This window comes from Denticeps clupeoides, chromosome 5 (assembly GCF_900700375.1).
Source record: "Denticeps clupeoides chromosome 5, fDenClu1.1, whole genome shotgun sequence".
Taxonomy (NCBI): domain Eukaryota; kingdom Metazoa; phylum Chordata; class Actinopteri; order Clupeiformes; family Denticipitidae; genus Denticeps; species Denticeps clupeoides.
The window spans coordinates 30,541,306-30,555,157 of record NC_041711.1 but is presented as its reverse complement, the minus strand read 5'-3'; the positions used below and the strand labels follow the sequence as shown (position 1 = coordinate 30,555,157).

At 43.7% G+C, this 13,852-nt stretch overlaps 1 protein-coding gene across 2 annotated transcripts in view; it reads left to right on the top strand.

Annotated features, from left to right (window-relative positions):
• Positions 1 to 13,852, top strand: part of osbpl10b (oxysterol binding protein-like 10b) — a 39,868-nt gene that overhangs the window by 13,466 nt on the left and 12,550 nt on the right. For both annotated transcript variants that reach the window (XM_028979108.1, XM_028979107.1), the window contains 2 exons: positions 2,253 to 2,493; positions 3,147 to 3,292. In XM_028979108.1, coding sequence (XP_028834941.1) covers positions 2,253 to 2,493; positions 3,147 to 3,292 — 387 coding nt within the window. The remainder of the gene's footprint in view (positions 1 to 2,252; positions 2,494 to 3,146; positions 3,293 to 13,852) is intronic.

Here is a 13,852-nt window from a genome sequence, read left to right as displayed (position 1 = left end):
TGTTCCAGTAATAATTCCAGAAATAATCTTTTTTTATGGGTTGGGAGGTGCACATTTTTGCTTTGACTGTATAAGAATGTTTTAATGGTTTGGAAGGATTAGACTGAGATCTGCGGGTTAGGGCTTTAATGCTCTGTGCTGAAGGGGCTCTGGAAGTTACTATCTTCTCTGCATCCCAAACATGTGCAGGGACAGAGTCGGGATTTCATTACAGGCATTGCGGCTTGTAGGCGTGATTTAAGGGAGGCGCCTTTCTCGTCAATCATGGCGTTTAATAGCCCTCCTTTTTGGCAGCCTTTTGATGTTTGTTCCCTTGAGCAGGTTGCCACAGCCGTAATATCGCTCATGCGGGTACTGCTGTTAGTCCGATGTAATAATGTGTGTGTGTGTGTGTGTGTGTTGCACTGTTGGAACCCCTAATGGTGTCGTAATGAAAGGACAGAAACGAGATAGGGCTGCCGGCCCAAGGGAGAGTGCACGGGCCCAGTGTGTGTAATTGATTTCCATCTCTTGTCATTTCTCTCTCTCTTTCTGTCCTCCTGCGATGGGGAATGGAGGGATGAGTCACGCCTCCTACAGGAATCGCTCTCCGCGGCCTCCTCGCTGCGTTTAAACAAATCGGAACTCCAGCATCTCTGATGGAGAACTGAGCGACAGCTGAAGTCCCAGATTTGTTGATTTCCTCGGACAATCCTCCATATTAATGACTTATGCTTTGCTGGAGACGCACACGGACCCGTTTCCCCCCACACACAGACAAAGAATACAAATAATAACTTTCAGAATTAATGCAGAGGAAAAGGGGAGTGGAGACCATGGTAGAGTTTAGGGGCAGTGGTGGCCTAGCGGTTAAGGAAGCAGCCCTGTAATCAGAAGGTTGCTGGTTTGAATCCCGATCCGCCAAGGTGCCACTGAGGTGCCGCTGAGCAAAGCACCGTCCCCACACACTGCTCCCTGGGCGCCTGTCATGGCTGCCCACTGCTCACCAAGGGTGGTGGGTTAAATGCAGAGGACACATTTCACTGTGTGCTGCTGTGTATCACATGTGACAATCACTTCACTTTAACGTCTTGATTCCAACTCTGAAACGTCATTATTATTAACAGCCCAGTGTTGCAGGAGTCAGGCTGTAAAATGTAAGATGGATGAACATGTGACGAAGAATGGGGTGGTATAAGCCTAGTGGGTAGGACACTTGCCTATGAACCAGAAGACCACAAAGTCACAGGTTCAAACCCCACTTGCTACCATTGTGTCCTTGAGCAACACACTTAAGTCTGAGTGTCTCCAGCGGGACTGTCCCTGTAACTACTGATTGTAAGGCGCTGTGGACCACTGAAGCTGTCTTATCGTGGCTTATCGAAGATGTCAGCAGTTTATCTTTTATGGTCCTGAAAGTGGTGAAGTGGGTCCTCCTGTCCATCTGTACAGATGCTCAGTCAAATTCCCCAAACTCAACTCCTCAATTCCTGGTTTTGCCGTGTAGCAGGGTGTAGCATCCTACTGACCGAGACACGCCATCAGGGAATACCGTTACTAAGTACGGAATACTAGGAAGCTCTCACAATACCTTTAGTCCTTGTCAAAGTCACTTCCAACACATCAGCTTCAAGAGCTGTATGTTTTTTTGCTATCTAATATATCCCAGCCCTTGACTGGTGCTATGGTAACCAGACATTCACTGACAATCACCTGACCCGTTGTCACGGCCCTTTGGTGAGGCAGGTGATCTGGAACAACGACAAGACATGACGAGGAAAGACGCATTCACACGACATCACGAAACAGGGGTTTAATCCATGATTAACAGGACTGGGGAGACATCCAGTCACAGTGAACATGTAACGTGTAACAATGACCCGACGGTGAACAGACATGAACAGGGCAGCTTTATACGCTCAGACACAGGTGAACACGATCAGGAAACATTACACAGGACGAACATGAAACTCCGGTACGGATCCTCCTTCCGGACCGGATCATGACACCTGTCCATGGTTTTAATGTTGTGACTCGTCAATACATCTGTGGTTCACAAATCTTTTCTAATCTTTTTTGAAATTTTTTAAAACACTGCAATAAATAAACAAAACGACAAATCACCTTGGAATTGTTTAATGAGACCTGCATAATGAATCTTTCTAATAAATATAATGAATCATTTTTTACCATTGCATTGGGTGTTGATGTGCTTATTTGTGTGTTCAGCACCCGACCTCATTGTGCTCTGCGCCTTGCACCACGTTTCCCAGGTGATGTCTCAGGCGGAAGGTCAGCAGAAGAACCTGATCCACTCTATCGAGTCACTTCCATCCCGAGGACCCCTGTCCTCTCTCGACCAGGACCTGCTGCTGCTGAAGGCCACGTCTGCCGCCACGCTGAGCTGCCTAGGAGAGTGTCTGAACATCCTGCAACACAATGTCTCCCAGGCAACGCAGCACATTTCACAGAGTCACATCCCAGGGCACAACCACAACCAGGACCTGCCCACAGGTACATCATCCTGACCGCAAAGGTGAAGTTACGTGTAATGCTGTGTTTACATGGTGGCAGAAAACCACAATAGGGCATTTGAGGGGAACTGAATATTCAGAAAAGTTAATGGCCTCTCGTCACCCAGTCTTGGTGGTTATGTGGTCAATCCAACCAGTGATACTCAGTATACGTCATTACTGTAATCCAGATGACAGACATTTTGTATATTTTCCCATCAGTTTCTCATTCACTTATTAAGAATAGTTCTAGACTATTTTTTTTTATGGAAACCTTCCATTTCAACTTCGTTCTATTTTAGACTAGGACTAGGCTTCGTCTATGAATGACCCTTAATGTATAAAAGGGGAATCAAATAATGGGGGGTAGTAGCCTATTGGGTAACACACTCGCCTATGACCCAGAAGACCCAGGTTCAAACCCCACTTACTACCATTGTGTCCCTGAGCAAGACACTTAACCCCAAGTTGCTCCGGGGGGGACTGTCCCTGTAAGTACTGATTGTAAGTCGGTCTGGATAAGGGCGTCTGATAAATGCTGTAAATGTAAATCACATATGGCACCCTCCCCTCCACTCCCCTCCCACCAAAGTACCACCAGGCGTATACGGAGATGAGTGCTGGTAACATTTTATTTTGCATTTGCCCTTTCAGAGAAGCCCATGTCGGGCTGGTGTGGGGCAAGGTCTGCCCTCACCGAGCAGTTGAAGAGCAGTGGAAGGAGCGGCACCTCCCCCTCCACTGGCACCCACCCTCACGTACCGACCTCGAGGTGCAAGGAGCAGCTCCACAGCGCTGAGGTATGGAGGGGTGACGTAAAAAAAACGATGGGCAATATCCTTGTGCAATTAACCGCATCCCACTCTATACGTTATTGATGGTGTTACACCTTGGTCTCTCGACTCCAGCTTGTTTTCGGAAGGGGGCTTCAGCTGAATTGCTTTATAATATGATTCCCATTTTAGTACAGCACTGCACCGCCGCATCCGTAAAAAGGAACATAAGTCTCATTAAAAAAAAAAAAAAAAAAAAACGTGAAACCGCTCCGGCTTTGAAGCCTGGAGATGCGCTTGGCTGCGACGCGCGGGCCTTATCTTTCTTTCATTTATCCTGTCGTATCTGCCGCTGCCAAACTTCCATTGTGAAGAGCACTAATTGGACGCGTTCTCGTTTCGTCGGCACCCTCTGGGGCAACAGAGGAAGCCCTCCACGCGCCGTGGGCGAGAGTGAGTCAGCCCGTCCCTCTCGGAGAACTTCCTGTCTGTTTTCTGCCTCGCCGGAGCTGGTGTCGGCATGAAAGGGAGACTAATTGACAGAGCGTCATGCTCAGTGCGGTTATTGAAGCCTCCGTGACGCTCGACAGAGGCGGCCAGGCTCACTCTTACGCCCTGCAGACAGAGTATATTAGTTTTTCAGCTTTATTAAACCTGTGGCATGTTGCTAGGTCAACATCGTCCTCCTGATTTATCTTGTTCATTTAAATTCTGTTCAGGAGGGAAATAAATGTTTCTAAAGCAATATTAACACTCATATTCACTACCAATTTGATTACTGTACATATTATAGCTAGGCAGTATACTGAGAGTTTTTGGAATATTCTTGTTTTATGTGAACGCTAATATCTTGCATTAATTGAAAGTTATATTTATTTATCTTATTAACATGATTGATCTTCATAATGTGTTGTTACTACTATCTTCTTCAGATTACTGACAAAGAGAATATTTTTTGTACAATAGCAGATAGCATCACTACAAACATCCTCCAGCGTTAATGTAGGCAAAACGATTGGCATTTAAAACGCATGATATTTGAGGCAACATTATCCCTGAGCCGCACTCTCTACGGCGCACGATATGGGAATGTGTTCTGCGTGGGAAAGAGATTATGGTGTTATAATGAGGCCTGTAGATGAGACTCTGTGAAATGATGTGAAGTGCATCGGTCTCTGCTTGGAAGTGAGGGGAAGGGGTGTGAAAGCCTTAATTCCGTCTCTCCTCTAGGAGATTTACAGTGAGAACAATATTGACTTCAACATATACCCCGTTTTTCTTTCTTATGCTGCTCTTTTAAGATCATTTAAATATGAATGATGGAGTTAAAGGTACCATTATTAAGGATAGAAAATAAATAAAGTTGAATTATTCCTTGTAGACCATGTCAGGTTGTGAAGCCCTCTCTGTCTTCACTTCTGTCGGCGTCCCAGATGAATTTTGAAGGGTGCAATGACCAGAGTGTCCTGCAGCACATCCGGCCCTGTAATTAAATAAACCCGATTCAGTGCCGCGGCACAACGTGACCTTCTATTCAGCGACAGGCGTGCAGCGTTGCCGCTGCCCTCTTGCATCTCACCAGCGGGCCACACAGCCTTCGAAGGAGATGGAGTCCCAGCTGCGATTCAGCCAAAGCAGACAGTGAAATATGCTGATGTGCCGGCGCACTTACAGCAGCCCACTCTGCAGAAATGAGCCCCATCAATCCGGGCACCAGCGAGGGAGACTCTTCTGCAAAATACGAAAACGGGGCGCACTTAGGGCTCCACATTATTACGGTCACGTGGGCTTTTTTATTCTACTCAGGAGCAGCGGGCAGGAGGATTTGAAGTCTTTTGTCCGACCCAACAGTAAATCTTTAGGCACTCGAAGAGAAGCAATTGCACTGATTGAAGGGGACCATGTTTTACTTTTTTAAGATGGGTGGTTTTGTCTGACCGACCCTAGTCTGTGATGGATTACTGTGAACATCTTTGGGACTGGCCATCGATTGACATTGTCTTGACCAGGCGGTGAACTCATCTGGCATAAACAAATGATGGGCTATTTAAACCGTTCTCCGGCTTAGAACCTGCTCTGCCACGGCTTCACACTGATTTTCCATGTTCTTCTGAAATGACAGCATGGGCTGGCAATGATCCATTCAGTTTATCCTCCGGTCGGTGTGATCACATCTTGTTTCTCGGTTTTCAAGCAGTTAAACATGCTGTAAAGTGACAGGGGTTTTCGGGGCTATATAAATTGCCTAGAAAGGGTTTAATCACTACTGGCCAGCAACCAAATAGGCGCATATGAATCTCTCTCTCTCTCTCTCTCTCTCTTGGTGGTCTGAGTTTTACTTACTGTACTTATCAGTCCTGACAGCTCTATAAAAGCATATTCTTGTTTTTATTCTCCATCTACATTAGAATCGATTTACTTCAGTATGCTCTTTAAATCTTTAGATTAAGTGAAGTGGGATCAGGCTGGAGATCTGGGTCGTCATCGTCTTCTAGTAATGCACATTTGAACTGTCAGGCCTGGGCTCTCAGCACTGAGAACAATGACCAGTAGGGGAAGCTAGAGCTCTGGGAAGCCCCACTGACTGAGCATGTCAGTGAGTGTGCTCTGGATGAATGGTAAGTACAGATCTTGCCCGAGGCTGCTGTACAACCATCAAAATGATAAAAACGTCTTTATTTTCAGGCATGGTTTGCTCCTGGCCAGATTTCCGTATTGTACAGATTTGTGTTTCAGTGACGGCATCAGCTGTTGGCCACCATCTGATGAAAAGACACAGCGTTACATACAATATTATAATATAACAATTCATTAATGAAAAAATGGAACAAAATATAATAAGACCTTCTAGATCTGAATGAATGAAATATTCTTATTAAATACTTTGTTCCATAGTAATCTTATTAAATACTTTGTTCCATAATATGCTGACAACAAAATTATCAATCAAGTTTATCAAACCATGATCTGGATTTGGAGTAACACTCCATTTATAATGGAGAAACACACTGCAGGCTGATCCGACTTTGATATCCTTAAAACAAGTCAAAATGAGGCTCAGTAGTGTGTGTGGCCTCTACGTGCCTGTATGACCTCCCTACAACACCTGGGAATGCTCCTGATGAAGTGGTAGATGGTCTCCTGTGGGATCTCCTCTCAGACCTGGCCTAAAGCCTCTGCCAACTCCTGGACAGTCTGTGGTGCAATGTGCCGTTGGTGGATGGAGTGAGGCATGATGTCCTAGATGTGTTTAATTGAATTCAGGTCGGGGGAACGGGCGGGCCATGCCTTCATCTTGCAAGAGCTGCTGACACACTCCACATGATGTCTAGTATTGTCTTGCATTAGGAGGAACCAAGGGCCAACCACACCAGCAAAGGGGTCTGATGATCTCATCTCGGTACCTAATGGTTGGCAGGTTACCTCTGGCGAACACCTGGAGGGCTGTGCGGCCCCACAAATAAATGCCACCCCACACCATTACTGACCCACTGCCAAACCGGTCATTCTGGAAGATGTTACAGGCAGCAGAACGTTCTCCAAAGCGTCTCCAGACTATATCACGTCGGTCACATGTGCTATGTGTGCACCAGTAGAGAATTTGCCAATCTTGGTGTTCTCTGGAAAATACCAAGCATGCAGCACAACTACCACCTGTGGAGTCTGGTTTTGATGGTTTCACCAGACACATGCACATTTGTTATCTGCCGGAGGTCATTTTGCGGGGCTCTGGCAGTGCTCCACATGTTCCTCCTTGCACAAAGGCAGTGATAGCGGTCCTGCGGCCTCCATGTCTCCTAATGTACTGGCCTGTCTCCTGGTAGGGTCTCCATGTTTTGGACACTATGCTGACAGACACAGCAAACCTTGCCACAGCTTGCATTGATGTGCCATCCTGGATGAGCTGCTCTTCTTGAGCCACTTGTGTGGGTTGTTGACTCCGTCTCATGCTACCACTAGAGTGAAAGCACCACCAGCATTCAAAAGTGACCAAAACATCAGCCAGAAAGCAAAGGAACTGAGGAGTGGTGTGTGGTCACCACTTGCAGAACCACACCTTTATAGGGGACGTCTTGCTAATTGTCTATTCCATTTGCACAACAGCATGTGACATTGATTGTCAATCAGTGATGCTTCCCAAGTGGACAGCTTGATTTCACAGAAGTGTGATTTGGAGTTTCATTGTGTTGTTTTAAGTGTTCCTTTTATTTTTTGAGCACTGTATAATTTGTATTACAGTGTATAATTTGTATTAAATAAATGTTTAAATAGTAATAATAATTCATAATAATAACTCATGATTAAAAAATAATAATAACTCTTAATCTCTAGTGGCAGAAAAGTTACTGGATCATTCCTGTCTTTACAGTTACAACCCATAACATTATATTCACTATTGTCACAACCAAGGAGGAGGGACAGGAAACGACGGACTCCAAGGTCGGGGAAAAATAACAACACATATTATTTCCAGTATGTCAGCATAAAAAGGCTAAAAGGGTTCAAATCATCCATGACGCCACGCAAGGGGGAACTGTGGTCTGGCAACACGATCCTCGCTGCACCTTGCCTGTCTGGTGCCCCGCTACCCGCAGCTTCACACACGCACGATCCTGCAAGACACAGTATAAGTTCAGTAGCAAATGCACATACCAAGACGGGGAGACAATCACAGGACAATGGGGGAACTTTGGGTGTACATGTTGGAGGACAGCTCTGTAGACTCCAGATCACACGGGGCTTATGTAGGGGAGTGGATGAGAAACAACAAGCCAACACCTGTGAGGCTCCCTATTCGTGTCGAAAGGGCCTGCAAAGGGAATGTGATAAGGAACCGGCAACCTGGAAGTGTGAGAGAGGTAATGTCAAGTTTACTATACGGTATTGGGACCAGAAACGTAACACGCAGTCCCTAGTACAGTGCAGACCACTGACAACTATGTTATGACGTTAATATTTGAGTTAATTGTGTCGCAAGTGATGACCAGTGAAAAATGACCAGTATGGCAACAATGAGTCCATGAGTTCTTGATTTGGAAGAAAGAGTTTCAACAAACAGTTACAACACTAGGACACTATACACTAGTACTAGTGCAATTATCATGTGATGGTATGAAAGTTTGCATTTGTTAAATCTCTCAGCTGTCTGGACAGCTTTGGTTAGTTTGAGAACAGTTTAGAATGTGAAAAGGCAAAACAGGTTGGCTTATCTGGGCTCTGTTTTTCACACAAAGTCACACAAGCTCATAACAGCAGGATTTATAGAAGAAGAGCAGGCCCTGTGAGACTTAGAGAAAGACAACATGGCCGGCCAAGCACAGCCTCTCCAGATGCAAGACTTGCTGATGTGTGACTGTCAGGGATTCAGACCCTGTCTGTCGGTCTCTGGAGGCTCACCGGCTTGTTTGTGTATTCAGAGAAGATTGCGTTCGGCTATCCGTTGAAAGGGAGCTCTGTTCTGCAGACTGCGGAGTCTTTAACCCAGAGCCTCACATCAGGAATGAGCTGGTCTCAACATGGCGTGTCAATGCGTAGGATTTACGTGAGGAATCAGCACCGCACAGCTCATCTCTATTATTCTGAACATACATGTCATTCATGCAATAAATACCAAGAACATGGACTTGCTGATGGGTCCTTATGATTTATATGCACTTCTATGTATACACTATGTATAGCAGTATTGTATTTTTAGCCGAAAGCAGCTGGCAGTACATTTTCAATATATTCTATAATACATCCTGTCCAGATTTAAACCCCTGATCTCAGCATTGTGTCGTTCTGTATCAACTGGGATTAACTCATCAGATTAACTGATAAAGCAATAAGCCATTGGAGGCTGTGAATTACTGTGATTTTTCTTTTTAATCTTGGTTGAGGGGTATAAATAGGCGCAAGTTGAAGCAAACGTGAAAAAATGTCTCAAGAGTCTTATTACTTTTAGAAAATGCAACAGCTGCATGATTTTAAAGCTGTAATAGCCAGTATATTATTAAAGCAATGTATATGCTTAATTATCAGTTCTTAAAAATATTAGGACAGTGGACCATTGCACCAAAAGGGACAGTCAAATGTATTCGGATATATAGACTTTATTAAGGCATAAGGAGTAAGGCAACTCCTGGCATTGGACTTATTGGACACATTGGTTATGTGAGGTTTGTGTGTAGTTGCTAGACTGTGAAAACCCATTCCATAGAGTTGTTTTTCCAGATATTGAATCGCAGAGTCACTCTGTGACTTTAAGTGCTCTTCTGCTTTCTGGCTGAGCTGCTGCATGGCTGGGTGCTTGATTTTCTACACCTCTGGTGAAACAACTGAAGTAATTAAAAAATTCATTTCCAAATATTTTATTCTATATAGTGTATTGACTCAGCCATTTAGTACAGTTTCAAAATGAAAATGTATTGGAGCTCTATTCAACATTTGAAAAGCAATTGTTAGAGTCACAATCTGAGTTACATTTTTGGCATTTATCAGATGCCCTTATCCAGAGAATGACTTACAGTCAGTAGTAACAGGAGCAACTCAGGGTTAAGTGTCTTGCTCTGGGACACAATGGTAGTCAGTGGGGTTGGAACCTGGGTCATAGGCAAATGTGTTACCCACTATTCTACTACTTATTATTATAATTGATATATGATGGACTTGTTCATGTTTAAAGTAATATTAATGGTCAAGGAAACATGATGGACTCTATAAAAGTTGAGACACTTCCATTCAGTCACTTCCATGGCCACAATATAAATTCACAAAAGTCTACTTCTGCAAACATTTGTGAGAGAATGTGTGATAAAATGGTGCATCTTGCCCACTAGTGGCACAAATGGACATCTGGGTCCTAATCACCCACAGGTGCTTTGGAATGATTAGGAGCCATTATATGTTGGGCAGTGCCCACTCTCCCTGTTGTGCTTTGACTAAAGTACTGTGACAGGAAGCAAGGAGGCAACTCATCAATTGGGTGCACAGTGCACTGAACTCACACAATTTCTGCAGAGTCAATACAGATCTGCAAATTTCCGATTAGATTAAAAAAAATGTGTACAGACTGTATATATGTGTGTGTGTGTGTGTGTGTGTGTGTGTGTGTGTGTGTGTATATATATATATGTGTGTGTGTGTGTGTGTGTGTGTGTGTGTGTGCTTTCCTTACCCATTCCATAAGCATCTCTACACATTATTTTTGACATATACACATACACACACACACACACACACACATATTTTTATATCTCACATATACACATATATTTATATCTCAATAATATATTAACACTATTTGTGTCTGGGAGTGGGACACCTGTGAATGTGGGCGTGAAAGTGAGACTTTATAAATTAATGTATAAAGGTGTATGACGTGTGATGAATATATATATCTACTATGGGAGATGAGTCATTGTTAGAGCAGAGGTGGTATTTTTAACACAACAGATGAGCAGGTGGGGCAATCTGATGAGAGGCACATAGACCCATACCTGGGGAAGGGTATTTGTGGAATAAGCGTGTATTGGAAGCTTATCTTAATCAGTTTCAGCCATTGATCAATCAATGGTCATGCATGCTAGCGTTGGACGGAATTCTGTAGAGGCATGTGACCTTTTCAGAATTCAGTGTGTATCAGAGGAACTCTGTTCATCTGACATTCTGTTTATTGTCATCGTGTCACTCAGCACACAGTCGTCGTTTAAGACCACCCCATATTTACAATACTAATTAAAAATTTTGCTAGAAAATAATACATTTGGCATTATTGGTATCTGTCATTGTTGCTTTGTTTGGTGACGACCCCGAATGTGAGGTGACACCGCTTTTTCAGATAAAATATACTGTATAAAATAAAAAAAAAACATTTTATACTTTAAGACTGTATGTTAGAGAATCTGAATGACAGTAATCTAAACCATCAATCAAGGCAATAAATGTAACATACTTAATCTCCATGAAGAGAAGCTATGATTATGAGATTAGGCTCATTTCTTCAGTTTTACTTCATCTGTTCATCTCCCTGTGGCTAATCGCTTCCCTTGCTGTGACGGTTGGTAACGGGATGGTCATGTGCAGATCATGCTGTTGTAGGTCAGATGGGAATAAAGTCGAGTCACATGAGTACATGAGTACATTGCCCCTCACATTTTTCTGTAGGTTATACTTCTATAATCCAGCAAGAGCTCTGCATCACGGGTGCACTTCTCAACAAGAAAACAGACTGTAACTGAAACCTGACTCTTTGCACGTTTCTGAACATCAAATCCATTTTCTTGATCTCTTCAGACGGCATTGAGGCATGTGTATGTAATGGGTTGCACTCTCACACCAAATGCCAACATCATTTACTTTTGACATTAATAGAACATTAATTTAACATTAATAGAAGTGGATGTTCAAGACCCTCATGTCCTATACTGGTGGTAGTAGCATAGTGTGTAAAACACTGATAACACAAACAAACCAACAAAAATGTACAAGTTCGATTATTGCTAGCCTGAGCAAGGTACTTCAGGGGGTCGAATCATTGTAATTAGAATATGTTGCCATAGTGAAAAGTTAAATGAACGTAACAGGTTGCTATGGCTACATAGAATACTTTTTGTTACATTTTGATGTTCACATTTATTCAAAACAGAATTCAACCTCTTCTAGAAGTTTACTAAAATGGCTAAAAACAAAGTTTTCTGCCAGGTTGGGCTGTGTGATATTGCATAAAATTCATATTGTGATATAAATTAAATCATAGACAGTCAATGGTATATGTTGTGGTATATAATGTGATAAGTAAATTTAAATGTAACTGTTTTTGAAACGGTAACATGTGACTGTAGCGAAAGCACTGATGTACTTTTAAAGATGCATCAAGATTTAGCATAACCATATATAAATCAATATCTGAGCGATTCTACTGAAAGTCGACTTTCTGTCACACCCACAAGGCCAGTGATATACCAGGTATTTGTACGATGGGAGTAATTATATAAAAGTTTAGGATTTTCTGTATTCGGCTGAAGAGTTTTCATTAGAAACATCATGCTTGTTCATATTTTCATACCATTCAGTCCATACAGGATTCCAAGGTAATATTGATGAATGTTGTGAAGGTTGAGTATGCTGAACAAATTAAAAATACAAATCTGTCCTGTTTGCCTTCAGCTGCGTTGCATTTTTGTTGGTTTGTTGGTTTGTCTGTGTGCTGAGCTGCCTGGCCGCAGCCTGATATTCATCTGTTAGATAATTCTGCATGCAGCAGCATGTTTTACACATGTGTTTATGAAGGTGTACAGATATTAAGGTTACCTGAATTCCCAGTTTTAAAAATATCTTAATGATCAGTAAGTTAAATATTAAATTCACAATAAAATATTTTGCTGTCGATAATGTATTACTATATACTGTCCAGCCTGAATATTTCTAACTTGGCTGTTCTCAGAGGGCCTGGCTGTGAAGGTGTATGTGTGGATGATCTGGACTCCTGAGCGCACACTGAGTGTGAGTTGTGATTGGCTGAGGGCTGTCAGGATCAGAGAGGGGTGACAGGGGGTGGGTCTTGTGACCGTTGCTTCTTCACCTTCATCCTACACTGAAGCGTTAGGGGGAGAGTTAGTGGATAGAGGGTTTGCTAGAGTTGACACCACTGACTTCATTTCTTTATTTTCATGACCATTTATGTTGGTAGATTCTCACTGAGGGCATCTCACTTCATTCCCATCTGCACAGTAAGCCAATGTTACAGGCATGTCCTCACAAGCATGTATTAAACTGGGAATGTAGGATGTTACACGCACGCACAAACACACACACACACACACACACACACACACACACACACACACACACATAGATGTGCAGAGAGAGAGCGATAGAGAGAGAGATGTTTCATATGAGAGGACCGTCACAGTTGAGCAGTCCAATCGCCATCCAAGCAGCAGTTCAGTTGTAGCCAGACTAATCTGTTACATCATCAGCGAGGGGGAGTGGCTACTAGAGATGGATGGATGGATGGATGGATGTAGTGGATTGCGAGCATCACTGCTAATCTTTCCACTGGAAGTGCAGCAGCCAGTAGTGATCTCTGTTCTGAGGTTCTCTCTCTCACGTTCTCTCTCTCTCTCTCTCTCTCTTCTTCCCTCCCTCTCCCCCGCCCTCCTCTCTCTGTGAGTCTTTTCTCTGTAACTCTCCCTCTCTCTCTGGAGAGCGAACATGAAGTCCAGCTGGGCTGTGAGCAAAACGTCTGTGCTGAGCGTAAGTGTGTGTGTGTGTGCAGGGAGGGTGGGGGAGGGAGCCAGGGCAGCATTTCCTGGCCCAGGTCAGCTGGGCACAGATAAGAGCGCCGGAGTTTGAGCGCGGCACACTGGCAGAGCGGCGGGGACTTTTTCTCGTGAAGACGGGAGAGCACGCTCTTCTATATGAGTGTAAGATGTTCTGCTCCTGCTGTTTTGTCCGTTTCGTGTTCCGTGATGTTATGTGGAAAGGGTTTTTTGGAAAAGGGTTTACTGTTCTGCGGTGTGTGGAGGGAAGAGGAAGCGGCTGGGCGGTTCATTCTTTTTTTTGCCCGCAAAGGTACCAATGAGTGTAGAGTTTTGCTTTAGTTGT